Genomic DNA, 21,096 nt, shown 5'->3' on the forward strand with positions numbered 1-21,096 from the left:
CCCTATCAAAATTCCAATGGCATTTTTCAACAAAACAGAACAAGCAATCTAAACTTTGTATGGAACCACAAAAGAACCCGAAAAACCAAAGCAATCTTAAGAAAGAAGAATAAAGCTGGAGGCATCATAGTCATCAAAATAGGATGGTATTGGCATAAAAACAGACACACAGATCAATGGAACAGAATAGACATTCCAGAAATAAACACATGTGAAAAAAAAAAAAGAAAAAGAATGGCCACCACGTATCAAGTGCTTACTTTTTGTCAAGTAGACAAAAGAAAGTGTATTGCATTCAGTCAATAGAATATCGTATGGCCCTTAAAGAGAATAAGAAAAAGTGTCTACACTGTAGCATTAACTAAAAAAGGCAAATTTAAAAACAAGATGCACAGTACAATCCCCTTTGTGTGTGACTGACCGTGTGTCATGTCAAATTTTGTTAGTACAGAAGACCTCTCAGCATAGAGACTGAGGGGGAAGAACTTTCACTGCACATTTTATACATTTCTTCATTATCTGTATTTGTTGCCACATGCATATCTTCCTATTTTAATTTTTAAAAAACTAATCTTAAAGATATTTTTATAGAAAAAAAGGTGATTGTATCATCTGATTTTCAAATAACACTTAACGAGGTACATATTATCCACATTTTACAGATTGAAGAACTGAGGCTGAGACTTGCCGGCCCAAGACCCCAGAGTGAGGAAATGGCAGGGCCGGGAAAGGAAGCCAGGACTGTCTGCTGACAGAGCTCTCAAAGATGAGGGAGCAGCAGAGTCTGGGAACCTGGGGCCCACCCACCACATGCCCAGGGCGTAGCCTGACCTTGAGGTCCAAGTGCAGGACGTAGTGCTGATGGAGGTAATGCACGCCCTCGCAGATCTGCTTGGTGAACAAGACCACATCCAGTTCCGTCAGGTTGTATTTCTCTTCCGTGATCCGGTCGAAGAGTTCACCCCCATTCACACTGCCAGGGCAAAGGGAGAGGCAGGCGCCGGCTGAGCAAGACTCCCGGAGGGCTCGTCCACTCTTATCGCCACATGAGCCCGCAGGCACCACTGCCAACTGGGGTTTTATGGGGGCCTTTGCTCGGCCCCATCCCCAGTTCAGAGTGTGGGTGGTAAAAAAGAAGAGATGGGCCAAATGGGAGGGAGGCTGGGGCTTGTCTGCAGGGTTGATCATCCAGGCTCACTCCCAGTTCTCACTCCAGAGACCCTAGGCCTAGGTTGTAACCCATTGGCCTACAGGAAACAGTCAGTTCCTACATGGCAAGAACCCTAAGTGGACAGATCAGACCAGATATGAGACAAAAGTTTTCCTGAAACTCACAGCCCTTAATCTAACTTTTGTTTTCCCACTTTTGATAGAAAAATGACATGACGAATGTTTCCCTCTCCTCAGTCCTACCAGAAGGAAAGAGCAACACAAGCACAATAATAAACGTCCCCTGAGCCCTCGGCCTCCGTGTCATGGGTCGTTGGAAGCGGTGGGGACTGTAGCAAGTGGGAGACTGGCTGCCCTGTCTGCAAAGGTGAGTTACTATGAGCTCCAGCATGCCATTTCCAGCTGGAAACACGGATCCAGCATGACTAGAGCCCTTATATTTTCAAGAAAAGCCCGACATCTAGGTTTTAATGTGGAATTTCCCAATTTCCAACTGTTAACAACTAAATCAAAACTACTAAAAATTGTGTAGCCCAAACCAAGATCTGCAGGTCAGACCAGGTTCACTGGCCGCTGGTTTGTGACACATGGTTTGGTCCTCCACGTTCCGTACTGGAGTGCCAAGAAGATCAGAGGACTGTGGTCCCTGGGAGTCGCAGTGAGGGGAGGGGCAGGGAGGGCTCTGCCTGGAACCGCAGCTCCCAGCCCCGCCCTGTGCCCCAGCCCGACTCCTGCACTCACTACTCCATGACCAGGGTGAAGCTGTTCTTGCTCTCAAAGGCGTCGTAGAGCTGGATCAGGTTCACGTGGCTGAGCTGGTTCATGATGCTGATCTCGTTCTTCACATCCTCCTTGTGGAGCCAGAGGGGAGAGGCGTTTCCAAGAAACCGGTCAGGAAGAGAAGCCAGCTGCACCTCCCAGGACACACACCCGCCCACCCACATCCTTGTTCCTGCTCTCATTACCCCAGGTTTCCTCAACTCACCACCCACACCAGCTTCTTAGAACAGAAGGGACCTTAGTCTGACCCACCCATTTCCCAGAGAGGAAGCCTGAGGCCCAAGAAGGAAACCTGGAGGTCCCGGAGGGCCCCATTGCCCAGGGTGCAAGGTGACCACTGACTGGAAGGTGGGGATCATGGAAAAGAAGAAGGAAAGGTGGCCAGGTTTCCTGCTCAGCATGGAGGGGCCCGGGGCTGTGCAGGGCCCGGGCAGCCCAGAAGGAAAGGAAGGAGTCCTGAGCCTGGCCTGGGGCAAACACCTCACCCGGTCCTTGGTGCTCTTCACTTTGATGATCTTGGCCGCCAGCGAGAGGCCTGTGGCCTTCTCTGTGCATCTGTGGACCTGGCCAAATCGGCCCCTGCAGAGACACGAGGACTCAGCAGGCTCAGAGCCACAGAGGTGCACCCCCCACGTGGTGGACCATCCCCATCCTGGCCCCGGGGCTTTTCCAGTCCTACCTCTGTCCCCCACACACCCTGGGGATCACCCTGCACCCCTGTACCACAGTCATCACCCCCACATCACACAGGCTACTTGAACCTGGAGAAGATCTTCTTCACCCTATTCGTGTGAGCCGTCCGCATTCTAGGGGTGTCCCCCTCCCCCCCACCCATGGGCAGTCCCGCACCCTAAAGGACATCCCTCTTAACCCACCCCATGTTGGCTCTCCTGCCACCTCCAGTACACGGGTCCCACGCCCACACCATGTGGGTCCCCCTGCACCCTCCGCCTCTTCTCACTCGTACCATGCGGGCTCCCCTGCACTCTGCAGGTGTCTCTTCACCCATTCTTTGTGAGCCCTCCCCCAACCCTCAGACATCCCACTCATGGCCGTGGCTCCTTCAGTCAGTTCCCAGGAACCACCCAGCAACATCCAGCTCAGTTGTCCGTGTCCCTGCCCCACTCCCCATCAATCAGAGGGCCCGCTTACCCTCCCAGGACTTCGTGCTGGCATACTGCGTAGCCCGCTGAGGTCGAGGTCTCCTTGACACGCACCACCCGGTGTTCGAAAGGGGCTGGCGGGGCCGGACTGTCATCTGTTCAGGAGACGGCAGCCTGTGAGCTTCCATTGTGCAGCCTCCACCTCTCAGCTCCCCACCCACACCCCCACACCCCCTACCCCCATCCCAGACCCACTTGTTCAGAGCCTGGTCCCAGGAGCACTCCAAATATTCTAGGGACAACTGCATTACCTCCACAGCCGTGTATCCAGAGCAGAGGAAATACTGCTATTTTCTCTTTGTTTGATAAGCAACTTTCTGCTCCCAAAGTTTGCTTTGAGAGCATATTTTGTATCCTTTTTGTTTCTGCAAAGGTGAGCCCGAGCCCTGGACTACAAGTGGGTAACATTGGTGGTTTTGTTGTTTTCTGGGCCCCTAGAAAGTTTAGGAAAGCCTGGATTCTGGCTGTGTCACAGGGATTCCACATCTAGAGTTCCCATCTGAAGTTTCCTTTGCTGCAAAGTAACTGCCTTCTATCCTCAGTAGCTGTGTAGCCACAAGGTTTGGAGCCCAACAGTCAGATCCTGGCCCCATCAGCGCTGCCTCTGTGGCCTTAAGCGTGTTGCTCAGACTCTCCTGTGTTTCCACACATCTCCACACCAGAGGCCTGTGAGGACCGATGCCACCACCGAAGCCCGGGTCTCAGCACACACTGAGGCCTTGCTAGTGTTGGCTTTATCACCATCCGGAGTCTCAGAAAAGACTCAAAAGCCACAGCCTGCTCTCCACTGTGTTTCAGGAACTAAGGGATGCCTGTGCCCACACTGGGACCAAGTCATGCAAGGGGAGAGGAAGCAGCCAGAGAGGTCAGCATGACAGGGCAGCGGTGGGGCCTGGAAGTGTCAGGAGGCACAGGATGACCTGCAGAACACTCAGCCCATCCTTAGGGACTTCCAGAAATTCTGGGGCAGGGTATCAGCAAAGGGTGGCCTTCCTGCTGCCATATGGGATGAGGGCTCTGACCAATGAGGGTGTGACCTTAAGGGCTGGAGGACTTGAGGCCCTTTGGGTCACAGGAGCACAGGGAAGCCTGTCAGCACCACTGGGACAGAAAACAGGTCAGCAGCCCCTTCCTGATCCTGAATGAGAGTCAGGCCATTCAGTGCAAATGGCTGATGGTGAGTTAAATACACCAGTTAGTGGATTTGCTTTCTAATACGAGCCTTCCCTGTCTCAATCCAGAATGATTCCAATAGTATCAGTAGGCAGGTGGCTTTGAGAAATCCACCCAAAGTTTCCTGCCTCTCCAAAAGCTACAGCCAACCTGCCTCTCCGTGCCTCCATCTCCAGCCCGGGGAAATGCCGCAAACTGTTCAAGTCTTGGACTCGCCCAAACCCACATTATCTCTCCCTGGAAGCTTCAGGGAGATGCCCAGCAGTAGGCCCTTCAATCTCACTCCCCTCGGGGCACAGCAGCGGCCTCACTTACCCAGAACCAGGCTGCCAGACTCTGCTCCCGGGGGCGTCCTCCTTCCTGCTTCGGTTCCGCCTGTGTCGCCGGCTGTGCAGTCCTTCCCAGGCTCAGGGTTTGCTGTTCCTGGGTCTGCGTCCTGCGGCGGGCCTGGGGCCCCAGCATCGGCGCCCTTGTCCTTCCTGGGACTGCTCAGTGCCGCTGCAGAGGGAGCAGCCCCAGGCCCCTGCTTCTCCTTGGCCTTTGCTCCCCCGCCACTGCTCCGCCTCCGCAGTGGGGAAAATGCACTGGCTCCTTTGGGGATATGTTCTTCCGACTCAATCCCAGGGGCCTGGGGGCAGCACCTGGGCCCAGGTGGGTCTTTCTCACCTGGATGGGCAGCTCCTGGAGGCTCTGTAGAGGTGGGGTGTCTGAGGCTGCCCCCTCGTGTCACAAGCAGTTCCCCAGGAGTATCTGTCTCCTGCACGTGGATGGAGATCCTGGAGCAGAGAGATATACGGCCCTGAGGTTAAAAGCAAGGACTCGAGTCACAACAGATCTGGGTTCAAATGCCTGCTTCTGACATTCACTGACCAGGGCCTCTTAGCCTCAGTTTCCTCATCTGTAAAAAGGGCCTTTTGGGTTGTGATAGTAGTAAGTGGTTGATATCAGCACAGATTCCAACCCCTGCCCCTCTCTGCCCAGACAGGACATCAGGGGAGAGACTGGCTTCAGTGGCGTATGGTGTTATCAGCTCTCAGGATTCCACTGGATCAGCATCCAAGGAAGGCTTGAAGCAAGGGTTGTGGTGGACAGGGGTGGGCACCAGGTACTTCTGATGGCCCTTGGAAATCTGCTTCTGCCCCAGGAGGGTTGTGGCCTGGAGGCAGGGGACCTGGACTCTTCTCTCCCTTCTCTGGGCCTCAATTTGTCCTTCCATTAAATGAAGAGAAAGCTGAACCAAGTCAAACATCACACTGGAATCCCCAGGGTAGACATAATTTACTAAAATCAGGCAATTTCTCAGGGGGAGGGTATAGCTCAAGTAGTAGAGCACATGCTTAGCATGCTTGAGGTCCTGGGTTCAATCCCCAGTACCTCCATTAAATAAATAAATAAGCTTAATTATCTCCCCCCAAAAAACAAAATAAATAAATAAAATATTTTAAAAATCAGGCAATTGCTCATTAGAGTCTGGACTTCCCATTTCTCTTGAATAAATAGCCCTGGCTCTGCTGGGGCTGTGTGCTTATATAGCTGAGGGAACTCTCTGTGACCCCACAGGCCCCACTGGGCCCACTTCATCCATTTTTGTTACCCAGACCAAGCAGCATTATGGTTTGGGCCCCCAGCTGGAGGTTGGGAAGGCCCTCTAAGCCCTGACGTTCAGAGGGAAGGGCCCTGACCCTGGCAGCTTCAGACCCTCCCTCTCAGAGTTGCCCCGACTCTGACTGCTCCACTGCCGGGTCTAGTGTGTTGGAGTGGTGGCGGGGGGGTGTCTGGCACGGACTGGGTCTCAGAAGGGAGCCCGGTGGCCTCCTTCCTGGTCTTCTTAGCTCTGCCACCAGGTTGCAGGATGGGGCTGGGTTTGGTCAAGTCTTCTGTCAAACAGGGATGGTAACACCTCACAGATGTGCTAAGAGTGACTAAGAAAGGAAAACAAAAATGCAGGAGAGCTCTAACTGTGAAGCCTAAAATGGCGCAGCCGCTGTGGAAATCAGTATGGTGGTTCCTCAGAAATGGAAAAATAGAACTATCATAAGATCCAGCAGTCCCATTTCTGGAAAAATATCCAAAAGAATTGAAAGCAGAGTCTCAAAGAGATATTAGTATACCCATGTGCATAGCAGCATTGTTTATAACAGCCAAATGCAGAAGAAACCAAGTGTCATTGACAGATGAATGAATAAACAAAAAATAGCATATACATATGTGAATGAAAAATACTGCAAGCCATATCAGTAAACAAAGAATGCTAAAGCCATCAAGTCATCAGTGGCTGCCACCACCCCTCAGTGAAGGCGAGCCTACAGCCCAGCCTCGGCAGCCACTCACAATTGTGCACTCTGAGGGGACTCAGAACAAGAAAGGACAGGATACTGGCCCTAGATAGCTAGGTGCTTGTCAAAGTAATGAATTCAATGAGCCCAAATGTTTGCTTCCTTCCATACATAGAAAAGTGCTAAATTCTTTAACTTGAGATCCCTGGTTTTCTTTAGATAACAAGTAATCTTTTAATGTTCCAACTACCTGGTCTTTGTTGTAAAACTCATATATATCCTAGCTCCTCCCCTACCTCTTCAGAGCAGTCCCTCAGAGCCATCTGAGAGGCTGTCATCCTGGGCTGAGTCCTCAGAATTGTCCACCGAATAAAACATGACTCTCAACTTTTAGATTGTGCATTTATTTCAGTCGACACATACAATGGAGTATTCTTTGGCCTTAAAAAGGAAGGAGGTTCTGACTCATGCTATTACCTGGATGAACCTCGAGGACATTATGCTAAGTGAAAAAGCCAGAAACAGAAAGACTGATTCCACATATATGAATGAATGAATTATATGAGGGACAAAGTCATAAAGACAAAAAGCAGAATGGTGGTTATCATGATCTGGGAGGAGGGGAAATGGGACTTGTTTGATGGTTACAAAGATTCAGATTTGCAAGACGAAAAAGTTCTGGAGATCTGTGTCACAACAACATGAATATACTTTACACTATTGAACTGTACACTTTAAAATGGTTAAGATGGTAAATTTTATGTTATGTGTTTTATTAACCACAATTTTTTTTAAGCAAGGGCTTTCCCCAGCAGCTGGAGGCTGGGGCCCCCTCTCTGCGCTGTTGCACGTACTCTGACAGCAGTGCCTGTTCCTGAATGCACTGTTCACAGCCAAGCCTTGGGTGGGAGGCAGTAAAATTCCCCCAACACTCCCTCAGGAGGAAGTCTGAGTTAGTGATGACAGGATTGGATGGGAAAGGTGGCATCTAAGCCCAGCTCAGGTCTCATCTTGACTGAGGGACACAGGAAACCAGATGATGGAAGAGTATGCAGGTGGTCAGTGGCCAGCTGAGAAGGCCAACGCTCACTGTGTTCCCCTTAGCCTTTGCACCTGGAGCCATGGATGACCCCAAAGAACAGCCATGTGTTCCCACGCCACTCTGAGTACCCAGGGCTTCCCACCTCCTGCGCAGCTCACCCAGGGCGGGCACTGCTAATCAGTTGCAGCCCTCTGTCCCACCAAATCCAGCGAGGGCCTCAGGATCCTCTACACAGGCAGCCACTGCTAAGCAGAACCAATGCTGAGTTCAAATCCATTTTCCTCAAGATATACCCATGTGCTAGGTGAGAGAAGGTAGGCAGTGATCTCCCTACTTCCTGAGCCCTGTCTAAAATTCAGCTCAGGGTTGAAACTGACATATAGACCTTCCCCCTCACCTAGAATCATTTTGGGGCCCCTAACAGGTTCATGGAAAGTTCACAGTCACCCCAGATTCCACATGGAGAGTCCTGGCCAGGATCCAAGGATGCCTGCCAGGAATCCCTCCCTCTGGCTGGCTGGGTCTCCTGGGGACTCACATTTCCTTCCAGAACAAAGGCAGAAAAAGGATCTGGGCTTCCCTGCCAGCTGCCACAGCACACACAGACATTAGCTCCCCTCCCTGCACCAGGCCTCAGGGAGCATGGTTTCAGGCCAAGATACCATGGCAGCCACAGAAGGGCATCAGAAGAATGAGAAGCCCAGAAAGCACAGTGCCCATAAGTGCGCTGCCTGAGGGCCAGGACACACTGCCCCGGGGCTGGAGAGCGCAGTGCTAGGGACCGACGGTCAGAGGATCTGGTTCTCCATTCTCCTGCACCATGCCTGATGAGGGCAGGTCCTGAGGCCAAGTCCTGAGGGTCAGGACACAGCCCCACCTCCAGGACTCCAAGCATAATCTTCTTGAAAGCCCCCTGGATTGATTCAGCCCACACCAACCTCCCACCTCTGAGTGCCCATTCTTCTCTCCCCACCATAGTATTTAGGACTTAATGAAATGCTGACTTGAAGAAGCAGGATAATGCAATAGTTAAGGGCACAGATTCTGGAGTCCAAACACCTAGATCCATCTTAAATTTCTTGAGACTTGTTTTGTGGCCTAACATGTGATCTATCCCAGAGAACATTCCATGTGCATTTGAAAAGAATATGTATTCTTAGATCAAGCAATTTTCCCAACAACAATGGTATGAAATTAGATGGCAACTACAGAGAGAAAAATGAGAAAAGAGCAAACACGTGGAGACTAAACAACATGCTACTAAAAAGCCAGTGGGTCAATGAGGAAATCAGAAAATCCCTCAAGACAAATGAAAATGGAAACACAACACTTCAAAATCTACAGGATGCAGTAAAAGCTGTTCTAAGGGGGAAGTTCATAGCAACACAAAAAACAATAAAAATCTCAAATAAATAACCTAACCTACCACCTAAAGGAAAGAGAAGAACAGACAGAGCCCAAAGTCAGCAGAAGGAAGGAAAAAAATAAAGATCAGAGATGAAATAAACAAAACAGAGATGAAAGAACAACAGAGAAGATCAATGAAACCAAGAGTTGGTTTTTTGAAAAGATAAACAAAATTGATAAACCTTTAACCAGGCTCACCAAGAAGAAAGGAGAGAGGATTCAAATAAACAAAATAAGAAATGAAAGAGGAGAAATAACAACCAATACCACAGAAATACAAAAAATCCTAAGAATACTATGAACTGTTATATGCAAACAAATTGGACAATCTAGAAGAAATGGACAAGTTTCTAGAAACATAAAACCTGCCAAGATCAAATCAAGAACAATTTGAACAAGACAATCACTAGTAGTGAAATAGGATTTGTAATAATAATAGTAACTTTTAAAACTCCCAACAAACAAAAGTCCAGGCTCGGACAGCTTCACAGGGTAATTCTACCAAACATATAAAATACTGGTGCCTATCCTTCTCAAACTATTCCAGATTCTCCGAGCTCCTGGAAGCAGAGTCTAGGCCTTCTGTCTTCCCCTCATGAGGCCAGCCAATGCTGTGCACACAGCAGACACCACCAGAGCAGCTGGGCCCCTGGCCATGTTGCAGGCAAGGGGCTGCAAGTTAATTCCTTCCCTTGCCACCCTAGAGGACTACCCCTTACCTTGGAGGTGCTTCTCCACCACTGTGAGCTGCCTTGGCCTGGGCTGGTGGCCCTGGAGTCAGCCTCATGCCCTCCTCTGAGGGCCGAGGGTCAGGCCTACTGGACGATATTCCTTGTCCTGCACCCGGTGCAGCCTCCTGGCTGGTGGGGGCCTCACTGACCCTGTCAGGCACTGCAGATAATTCCAGGCCAGTCCCGGACTTCTCGCAGGATGCCCCAGGAGCTCTGGCTTCCACCGCTGGGAGCACCTGTGCTGGGCCAGGAACTCCTTCTCCCTGCCCCAGTGAGGATTCTGCCTGGGTGAGGAGGTCAGGTCCTATCCCCGAAGCATTGATGGGGGGCAGCCTCTCCACTGTCCCCTCTGGCAGGCCCACCTTCTGGGTCTCTATGGGAAAATAAACAGGATATAAATGACTCCCATTTAGAGGAACCTGTTCCAAAGATATTTTGAAAACACAGGGCCATTCAGTGCATCGTGTTTATAATAGGCAGACTGGAAACAACCCAACTGACCATCCGGAGGGGGCTGGTTGACTAAACCAGGGCACATCACACAAGGAGTGCTGCCCAGGCATAGAAAAGGAGAAACCAGTACCTCCATATGCAGCTATGGAGTGATCTCAGGACGTCCTGTCAGGGAGAAAAGCAAGGTGATGAAAAGTGTGTGCGGTGTGCTTCTGCTTGTCTAAGAAGGGAGGGTGTGTGTGTGTGTGTGTGTGTGTGTGTGTATGTGTGTGTAAATACTTATAATGTGGTCTAAAGAGACTGGACCTCAAAGGAAAGATAAGACAAAAACACATATGGTTACATATGTGGGGGAGAAAGCAGGATGTCAGAAACACACACAGAAGCGAGGCTTCTCTTAATGTACCTTGTTTTGTCAGTTTGACTTTGGAAATGTGTACCTATTATGCAAAATTATAAAAGACAATTAAACTTTTAAAAAAACAATCCGTAAAATTTTAAAGCTGAGTGAAATAAACCTGAGTATTAATTTGGTGGCATAGCTTACACCAAACTTATAATAGGAAGGAATTATTCCAAGTGACTTTAAAACATCGCATTACACAGTGGGATAGACATAAATGACAAAAAGAACTGCAAAAAAAAAAAAAGAAGAAGTAGCAGCAGCAGCAGCTTTAACAGTAGTTCAGCAATCACACTGGTGGTGGTGGTGGTGGTTTTCTTCTGAAACCGTCAGGTATGCACGTGGAATAAAGCAAACGGGGCCCCGCTCACCTTCCCAAGGCGCCCTGAGCTCAGCTTGTACACCTCTGGTGCTCAGCGTGTGCTTTGGTTTGGCTCCTTTCTCTTCCACTCGCTCTCTGCTCTAAAAGAACAATCATAACAATGATCGTCATCATCAACATCATCATTCAGGCCACAAACGTTTGTCGAGCACCTGCCACGGGCTTGAGATAGAAGCACTTAGGTTCCTTCACATAGTCTCACAGTAACACTAGAGGACACATATTACTATTGTCACTATTGTCATTTTAGAGATAAGCACACAGGCTTTTCCAAGGTCACAAGTCCTTTCAAATGGGTCACCACATTGCAGGTAAGGGGCAGACCCAGCCCCTGGCAGGGCAATCTAAATAAACCCAACCTCAAAATACTTATACCAGGCCTGGGAAAGAAATTTAATCTTCAAGTGTCAATCAATCATTCATGGCTCTTATAGTGTTGGCCTGGGCTGTATACTGAAGTCAGATAAATCATGCTTTCGGGAGGAGAGTGCCACAGTCAATGAATAATGTCTGCTTGGAAGCTGGGTGGGTGGATCCCATGGTCGCCCCTTTACAGCACAGCAGTGTGGCCGGGAGCGTGGCTTCACAGACACTTGAGCCAGAGCTACTGAGTTTAAAGCCCACCTTCACCACTTGGCCAAGATCCTTAGTTTCTCTGCATCTCACTTTCCTCATCTGAGAAATGGGAAGAATATTATCTACTTGTAGAGCTAGTGGGAAGATTGGGGGAGTTAATTTCCTGAGAAGTGTGCTCAGCACATGGTCAGTGCTCAGTAGTTTTGGTGACTGTGTCCTGCCTGAGGGTGGATCATGTAAGCATGCTGAGCCCACTCAGAGGCTCTCGGCGGTTCTGCCTTAACTCAGAATGGTCCACGCCAGGCCGGTGCATGTGCTCCTAAAATCATCTAGAGCACTGAGCATTTCCAAGTGCAAATATTTTTAGGTGGCCTGACCCTTGCTGGGTTCCCCGGTGCTTCTGAGCCTTTGACTGGTGCAGCCCCTAAGATCCCTCCTGGCGCTTGTCACAAAAGCAGGTCTCATCTCAGCCCAGAGACTGGAGGGCCTTTCTCCTGCCTTGGCCACAGAGGCCCCAGTTAGGAGCCCAGGGTCCAAAAAGAGCTCGCATTTTGTTTGGCTTGCATAACATTTAAAAATTTTAAATTTGTTATGATCATTTTAAATCTAGAAGATTTTTACATTAAAAAATCTAAGCTCCCATTTGGGGTTATAGAATTGTTCTGTATTTTGCTAATGGTGTTGATTATTTAGCTGTATACATTTGCTGACCCATAAACTTAAAATGTGCATATGTAGTGTGTGTATGTGCAGTTTATTGTATGGAAATTATACCTTACTAAAACTGATTAGAAAAAATTCTAGGTTCCTAGCTTGTCTTGGAAATATTCTGACAATCTGGCAGCTCTATGCCCACATGGCAAAAATCGGCTGGAGCAATTCCCTCTAACTGGGCCACCACAGTCCTCACGTCTCTTGAATGTCTCCCTGACACTAAGGATGAAGGTCGGTTCCACTGTTTTTCCTATATTGCCCCCGCTTCTCCCAATCCTGTTTCCTGCTTATGCCTTTGGGATTCCAGGGCAGTAAGCTTTGCCCTCTTTTTTTCTTAATATATATATTTTTATTGAAGTATAGTCACTTAACAATGTGTCAATTTCTGGTGTATAGCATGGTACTTCAGTGATACATGAATATACATATATTCGTTCATATTCTCTTTCACCATAAGTTGCTACAAGATATTGAATATAGTTCCCTGTGCTACACAATATAAACTTGTTGTTTATTGGATTTTGAGAATCCTTCTATATTTCGAAGTGACAGACACTATGCCAGAGTTCAGTAGGTGTTCTGTGCAATTCAGTGGGCTTGTAGATGTAATTCTTGGTGTATCTGTGGGAGAGGGCGAGCTGTCTCTCCGCTCTGCCTTCCTGGCACCTCCCCCAGCTTTGCCCTCAACAGTAACAACATAACACATGTGAACACATAACCCAGGGCCTGGCATGTGGCAGGCACTTAGTAAGTAAATGCTGGCTGCTGTCATCATGATTATCACCAGCATTGTCAATGTGACCCGGGTTCCCTGCTAGCAGAGACTTCTGCCTTCATCTCTTTCTACAGACTCTGTCTTGCCACCCCCGTAGTTGGAGGAACTGGAAGCATTATCACGGCTGCCTCCTGTTTCATCCACCAGTAGGGAGGGACTTGAACAGACTGTCCTTTGGCAGACCTTGTTGGGTTCAGACTGTCCTCTCCCTCCCTCTGTCTTGGTGGCAGGAGACATGTGCGTGCGCGTGCACACGCACATACACACACATATGCAGAGCTGGGTTTTGTCTTCAGGGCTCAGGCTTTTGGTCTCTGCCTTGTCCAGTGCATCCAGAAGATGGAGAAGAGACCCCAGACACTTAGGCATCTAGGACTGATGCCTCCTGAGCAGTTGGACTGATTCAGGCCACCCTGGCGAGGTCTGAACCTGTCCTCCACGTTGTTACAACCAAATGAAGCACCATTGGGCACTCCAGAAGGAAGAGGAGCTTCACAAAGTCCTGGCAGCCAGTGCTGGGATCAAATTCAAATGCACAAATGACCTCTTTGTCCCTACTCCCTTGGGAAATACAAGGAGGGTCTCCACAAAGTCTCCACAATGCACTGCTTTCAGCATCGACAGTGTGCTAAGTAGCTGGGGCTCGGTCCAGCCCACTCTCCGACACCCCCTGAGACCAGCCCCGCCCTGGTCACACACACAGAGGGAAGCCGAAGCCTCAGGTGCTGATGAGGAGCTGACAGCCAGACTGGGAGGTGAGATCCAGCCCTCCGCTAGCTACCCAATGTGTGTATTAAAGACAGAAGAAAGATCAATCACGTGCCAGATTAGTCACAGACAAGAACTATGGCAGGAACTCAGAAAACGGAGAGTTCTTTGACTTCACCCTATCCAGAAATGCCCAAATATCCTAACACGTGGGAGAGCTAATTTCACTAATGTGTGAAAATTCTTACAAATCAAGAAAAAAGGCAAAAAAATGAAATAGAAAAGAGAGAAAAAGACAGGAGCAAATTAAAACCAGAACGAGATCTATCATTCTACTTTTAGTTTGAAGTTTTTCATAACAAAAAGTTTTTTTTTTATTTTGTGAATTAAAAAAAGCACGAGATTTAAGAGGCATATAATCAGCTGCCTTATTGCGGTCTTAACTCAAATAAACAAATTGTAAAAATAAATAAGTAAGGCATAAGCTGGTCAGGGACATTTGAACGCTGCCTGGTAATATCAAGTTATTTACCTTTTAGATATGATAACAGTATCAGGTTAATGTTTTTTTAAGAGCCCTTATATTTTAGATAATTGACTAACAAATTAAGACACATCCTCAAAAACAGAACTGTCTGCAACTTTAAGAACAAGAACGAGGACGTTTTCTAGCCCTAAATATGAAACTATGCTAACTATATTAAAAATTACAGTTAAAAAAATCAAGCCCACTACAATATGAATAATATCTGAGTTGAAACAAAACAAAGAGGGTGGTGTGTAGACCAATATGCTTATAGATAAACAGACTGTATCTGGAAGGCTTCACGGGAAGCTGCCTCCTGTGATTGCTGGGGGAGGGTTGTCCTGGGGGTTGGGGGGTGGAGGAGGAGGGAGAATGTTTTTTACCACGTGCATATATTAGATTTATTTTCTTTCAAGCTGTGGTTGGTTATCAGTGTCAAGAGCAGAAGGTCACATCTCCCCTGCAGGCCTGACTCACGGGGGAGGGTGGGTTGCAGAAAGCTGGAAACTGGGTGGAAGGGGCCAGCTCTGGGGAAGCTGCGGGGGGAGGGGAGGGGGTTCTCAGAGTGAGTTCTGGCCTGGCTGGGGCGGGAGAGAAGGCAAACTCCGGCAGCCTTGCTCCTGGGCCTCAGTAGCTGACACAGAGTTAAGCACAGAATCTGTGGACCCTAGCTTCTCTCTTACCAGGGGGGCAACTGCAGAGATCTGAAGGGGGGGGGGCTCCAGGCCACGTGAGTGTTGCTAGGTGGCTGACCCTCAGCTGTTCCCAAACAGTGTCGCCTCTACACACCACACACACACACACACACACACAGACACCCCCATGTCAGCCAAGCTTCCATTAGCCAGTGGGTTTGGTTATGCAACATTTGGGAACAGGCACTCCCAGAAATGCCACACTCCACCCCCAGGCTCCGGCTCCTGCCTGGCCGGTGTCCCCCATGGGTCACTGTCAACACTCATCTCCCCACAGGCAGCTACACACCCCGCCCACTCTGGGACAAAGCACAAGGTTGGGGACAGGAAGGGAGGGGGGTCAGGTTTCTGAGGGGGGCTCTGTCAGGGTAGACAGACCACTGCCCGCTTCTCCCCCACCCCAGGTGTAGAGGAACAGAAAGGAGACGAGAGGGCTTGGGATGTCAGAGTAACAGCCCTCGTCTCCCTAATGGCTCATCTGTCCCCTGCTTCTTTCTCAGTGCGCTGCACTGCCCAGGCCCACAGCCCTCACCAGGGCACTGCCTCTCCCTTTCCCTGGGAGAAATCTACCTATCCTGTCATTTCTGGAAGTCCACCTACAGCCTTTAAGTTTCCACCTCTCCTTTTTCCTGTCAACAGGTCACACAGGAGGCACAAGAGGGGACAACAGCCCTGCAGCTCTCCTAGGACTAGCTTCCTGATGGGTCTCCCCACCAGCGCCCCTGAGCCTCCCTTCCAGCCAGGGGCAGGGAGGCAGGAACCAACCTCCGCAGGGCTGTCGACCAGGCTTCCCTTCCTCCAGGGGACACTCCCGTGCATGAGGAAATCCACCACCTTTGAGTTCTGGAACACGGCCCCCACCAGAGCTATGGCCTTGTCCACAGCCACCACCATCCGGAAGAGGGCTTCAAGCCGGGCACCGTGCTGGGCACCCTCCTGCCGCACCGCCCTCACCAGCTCCAGGACCTCTGGCCACCCGGCCTGCGCGTCAGCCGAGGGAGAGGAGTCGGCCCTAGCCGGGCCCATAACCCGGGAGGCCTCCAGCCGATGCAGGCCCTGCTCCAGGTGGCCCATGCCTTGGCACACACACTGCAGTTTCTCCGTGACATCTTCTTGGAAATGTAAGAGCTGGTCAACCTTCTCATTCAGCACGTTAAGCTTTCTGTCCATGGTGGTTAAGCAGGCTTTGCCCAACCCTGGCAGTCCCTGGGCCCCCAAACTCTCCTTGGGGGCTCCTGACATCCTGATGAAGGCTCGCAGGGGTGAGGAAGTGGAAGAGCCACAGACCTCTGGTTTTCACTTGGGCAGAGGCGTCTGGAAGTTCATTGTTCTCTAGCTAAGGATCGCCTGGGCTGCTCAGGGAGCCCAGAGGACCAGGCTCTCTCCGAGCCGTTGCCTTTGCTTATCTCCCACTCTGCCGTGGCCCGAGTGACAGGCTGGGCTTGGCCCAGGCCCTTCTCCTTGGGGGCCCTTTGACATCATGGTAGCATTTAACATTCCTCTCTGAGAGGCTGCTGATGGGCAAATATTCTAAGAATCTGCCCAGAGCAGGCAGGAGTTCGGGTGGCTGAAACTGAAGGTTAGAAGAAAAGGGATCCTTTTAGGTCACGGACCTGAAAGCTGGACTCTACAAGGGGGCCTCAGAGATCCCAGGGCAGAGTAAGACCTTTAGAGGCCTAAAGCACTCAGGAGCAGCCAGGGTCCCACCCAGCACACACCCATCTAATTCACAATAAGACGCAAGACCAAAGCAGAAAGAAACATGAGGCCATTCAGCAGCGTCTTGATTTTTGCCATGATGAAAAATTTGATGCTTCTGCAAGTTAAAAACAAAATGTTGATGCTCCTACTTTGCTGATGCCCCAAACGTGTTCAGGCTGCCTGTGGGGTGAGTCTGTAGGTTCCTCCCCACACAGGGCCCCCAGTCTCTAATCACTGGTACCTAAAAATAGAGGTGAGGGGCAATGGTCTCGGCTCCTCCCCAAGTGTCATCCCACAGGTCGTGTTCCTGGCAGAGCCCTCTGGGGAACATTTGCCTGCGACCCCCTGCTCCCTCAAGGATGACTGCGCAGGTATCAGGCACCCAGTCTCTAAACTGAAACAGACGCAGTGGGGCCCTAGAGAGCAAGGGAGCCTGTGTTTCCTGTGGTTTCCAAATGTTTTAGCCCCAGAAGCCCTTGGTCCCAATGAAACTTTCACTGAAGTAGCAATAAATACAACAGACAAAAGGACACACTGAAGCTGACACCAAGGTGGGGTGCGAGGGGGCGCCCGGAGCCCCAGCTGCCCAGAGCAGTCCCCTGACCCACCTGCACCCAGGCCCTCACAGCGAGAAAGCAAGGCCAGACGGGGACTCTGCCCAGGGTCACCCCAGCATGCAGCCTCCCGGGGCTAGCTCAGCTGTGGTCAAGGCCAGCACCAGGGAGGGGGCATTAATGTCCCCCTAAGCTGCCTCCTTCTGAGCAAAAGCAATTATGAGGATAAACTTTGACCTGGAACTCTGCCATCTAAAGCACCTTGAGATCATTTTGCTATTTTAAGCTGCAGGTGAGCAGTAAACACTGTGTGCTGGCTCTGCAAGTGCAGCTCGACCTCAAGCCCCTCACTGCCCACCCTGTGTGGGGACAGCTGCCCTTAAGCAGCCCATGTAGAAATCCAGACCCATTTCTGGGAGCAGTCGGGGGTCATTGGCAGAATGGCCCAGAGCGTGCTCAAAAGAGCACTGGTCTGTTACATTCACTGTGATTTAAAACGCACAGATATTCTTCTTGGAAAAAGAAATTTGGGGCATACTGGGCTCCTGTCCCTCGTGCGGACTCACAGTGTGCAGGACCTCATCCACCGCAAGAAGAAACCAGCATCTGACTAGGGAGTCACTTCCTGCTTAATACTTAATACTTCCCTGGGGAACTTGGGTTCCCTGGATCAAACTTTGGGAAGTAGCTGCCTAGAGAAATCTCTGGAAGTCTCACACCCAGACCATATCTGGCCCAAAGTAGGTGCTGATAATCTTTGTGAAATGAAGTCCCCACCAGTCTGAAGAGACAGATGCCGTCTCTGGGAGGCAGTTCCACCAACACGGAGCACAGGCTGCTTCAGTGTGACCGCTGCTGTAGAGATGGTCAGGGCAACCTGCACCCAGGCAAGCCCTGGGCTAATAAGGCCTGGCAAGATATCTGAAAGTCCAGATGAACACAACGGACATAAATAAATGTCCCAGACACATATTTACAATCAAAAGCTAATTATTTAAATCACAAAAGGATTTGCCCCAGGTCTCCCTTAAGCAGCAAGTGATGGCAGGGCAGCTAGTTTATTCCAAATGTGGCTGCTGCGTCATCCACTCTTCAGAACCACCTCGAAGCCCCTTGAGGCCAGAACAGTGCTCACCTGTTCTGGTGAGCTTGCCGGGCTCACCAACATGCCTGGCACGTGGATATTCAAAACAGCTGAATGGAAGCAATGAACTAAGGAGGCTCCAGCAGGAAGCAGGATGCTGGGCCGACCACTGGGAGAATTGTGGAAGGAGGGGGCCACAGCTAGGGTTTGCCAGGACAGATGACTACAGGGAAGGAAGCCCTCACGACTCCCAGAAGCAAGCTCTGGGACCCTCTGGGAGCAAGCTCAGAACATGCCAACAAGACAAGTCCTTAGGCCTCTTTGATGACAAGGAGCAGCCTAGAGGACCAGATCTGAACCCCTTTTATTTCTCGGCCTACAGGAGAAATGAGTTTATGAGCACATGGGTTCTCTGAGGGCTGATGCATGGCTTCTCTCCAACTCTCCCGGATTTACAAGACACAGCAAGAGCCACGGGCAATTCTTTCTGGGCAATGGCACTTCCCAGAGGATAGGGGAGGCATTCCACCCACCGAGTCAAGAGGACGCAGACCAGAGAAGACGCAGCCCAAGTAGCAAATCCAATGATGTCTCAACTTTTCTGGGTGATGACGGGCAGGTGAGCCACTGCTAGAAAAACACAGGCTGACCTCTGTTTGCCGTAGGCTGGGGTCAGTGTCCACCAAACCTAAGACTCATCCCTCATCTTTCTGGTGACAGCCAGCTTTCCCTGAAGAAGCCCAGAGAGGCCTGTGGACCCGGAGACCCCAGGTGGAGGAAGAGGGGAGCAGCAATGAAGGCTGAGGGGCCCATCCAAAGCAGTGGTGCACCTCCTCCCCCACCCTCCCTGCAGAGCAGTGTTCTGCTCCTGGAGAAAGTCGATGGTCCACAATTCAAAAGTCCTATGTACAGGATTTGGGGGGTCCTTTGGGAGTACCTCATCTGATCCTCAACAAAGCCAAGCAGACAACAAGCCTCAACCACCATCCAGGTTTTTGTGCCTTATTCTGAAATACGCACAGATAAAAAGGGATTACCAGGTACTCAAAGAAAGCCCACAAGATGAAAAGGGGAGCCCAAAACAAACAGAAATCTAATTATGGAGGAAATGGAGAAAACAAGAAGCAGAAGAAAGTTTCAAAAAAGGCTCTCATTAGTGACCACAGAAAAGTGTGAAAGGCTGTTCCATTCATTAAAAAAGAAGAGGGTGTTACGGAAAAAGAACAAGCATAGAGTAAAAGAGAGGTCTTGGGGATTACAAATATGAATGTTAAAATTTAAAAATTCAACAGAGGGATTAGAAAATAAGGTTAAGATTACATCCCAGAAAATAAAAGTGAAAGATGAAGATATGTACATTAGGAAAGGAAACATAGACAGTGGATCCAGCTGGTCCAACGTCTAATTAACTGGAGTTTCAGGAGGAGAAATGAAAGAAAGAGGGAAGGAATTTATCAAAGAAATACTACAGACATGCAATTTTAGAACAGAGGAATAAAGAGAAGATTATAAAATCTCCCTGAAATTCAAGAGGAAAAAAATCACATACCAAAGGACTGGAATCAGAATGACATCAGACTTATCCCAAACACAACGAGATGCGGCAAGACAGGTTGGATGTAAAATTCTAGATGAGAAAGCATTTTCCCTTATAATTTTGAAGACATTGCATCACTGCAAGAGGTTAGAATGAAGAGTTTTAAGACTTGCAAAGATGTAAAAAATTTATGCACCCTTTCTAAGGCAGCTGCTTTGAGGATAAAACCCAGCAAAACCAGTGACTAAACAGATAAAAAAAAACAGAGCTCCAGGAAACAATGCTTCAGCCTAGACCCAAAGTTGAAGCAGGAGGATGGAAAGTCCCCAAAAAGGAGGACTTCAGAGGGGAAAAAACAGTATACAGCATAATGTAATTAAAGACATGCAGTAAAATGTTAAGAGCTGGGGGCCTGGTGTCAAACTATCTGGATTTAACACCTGCCTTTGCCACTTAATAGGCAGGATCGTGGGCCAGTTTATTTAACCTCTCTGAGTCTGTACTTCCTGGACTGTAACAGTAACAATGCGTACATTTTCATGGACTTGTCAGGAGGGTCACAAGAGAATGCTTGCAAGGCACCTTGGACCAGAGCTTGGCACACAGTGAGCGCTCAAAATGTTAGCCGTCAGTATGATGTTAGAGATAGTGCAGAAGGGGAACAAAAGGAATCAGAGACGCCAAGAAAATCCAAGTTCTTACAGGAAAGAATGAAATTAAAGTACATGATTGAATTTTCAGTGAATAGTATTTATATATTATTATATACAGTATATAGTATTATGCCCTAAGAAAGTAAATACTTATTAAAGTTAAAACTGTGATATTCATTCAACTGCAAGAATTGGGGAGGAAAAATGGGGAGAGCTAAGTCTTCATTTCTCATAAGGGGAATTCCATAGATAATACACACAATTGACGGGGAGAGAACTGGAGGCAAGTACCAGGAGAAACAGCCCAGAGACTTCAGATTGTTTGCCGCTGGGGAGCAGGATGAGAAGCAGATTTCGCAGAGCTCAAGGGCTCAACATCTGGGGGGAGTTCAATGTGTGGGAGACTTCGTAGATTTGTAGACTTATAGCAGGTGTGGCAGCACGTGTCCGTGAAGGGTCTTGTTCTCATAAAATCAAATATGACCATTTTCTGAGATGGAGACCACATACGGAGGAAAGGTGTACTTTCCTACTTTCACACCTAAGTGCTCCGATGGGCCAGCTGCACGCCTGGAACTTAACCTCTCTGCACA

At 49.4% G+C, this 21,096-nt stretch overlaps 1 protein-coding gene across 1 annotated transcript in view; it reads right to left on the bottom strand.

Moving 5' to 3' along the window:
* The window catches only part of MYLK3 (myosin light chain kinase 3), a 29,092-nt gene extending 12,876 nt beyond the window's left edge, over nucleotides 1–16,216 (bottom strand). The window contains exons 1-8 of the mRNA XM_006207871.4: nucleotides 15,740–16,216; nucleotides 10,970–11,060; nucleotides 9,731–10,115; nucleotides 4,602–5,062; nucleotides 3,103–3,208; nucleotides 2,436–2,529; nucleotides 1,912–2,021; nucleotides 832–973 (exon numbers count right to left, since the gene is read on the bottom strand). Of these exons, the coding sequence (XP_006207933.1) occupies nucleotides 832–973; nucleotides 1,912–2,021; nucleotides 2,436–2,529; nucleotides 3,103–3,208; nucleotides 4,602–5,062; nucleotides 9,731–10,115; nucleotides 10,970–11,060; nucleotides 15,740–16,216 (1,866 nt within the window). The remainder of the gene's footprint in view (nucleotides 1–831; nucleotides 974–1,911; nucleotides 2,022–2,435; nucleotides 2,530–3,102; nucleotides 3,209–4,601; nucleotides 5,063–9,730; nucleotides 10,116–10,969; nucleotides 11,061–15,739) is intronic.
* Between the last annotated feature and the right edge of the window lie 4,880 nt (nucleotides 16,217–21,096).

Source organism: Vicugna pacos, chromosome 9, assembly GCF_048564905.1.
Source record: "Vicugna pacos chromosome 9, VicPac4, whole genome shotgun sequence".
In the NCBI taxonomy this organism is placed as follows: Eukaryota; Metazoa; Chordata; class Mammalia; order Artiodactyla; family Camelidae; genus Vicugna; species Vicugna pacos.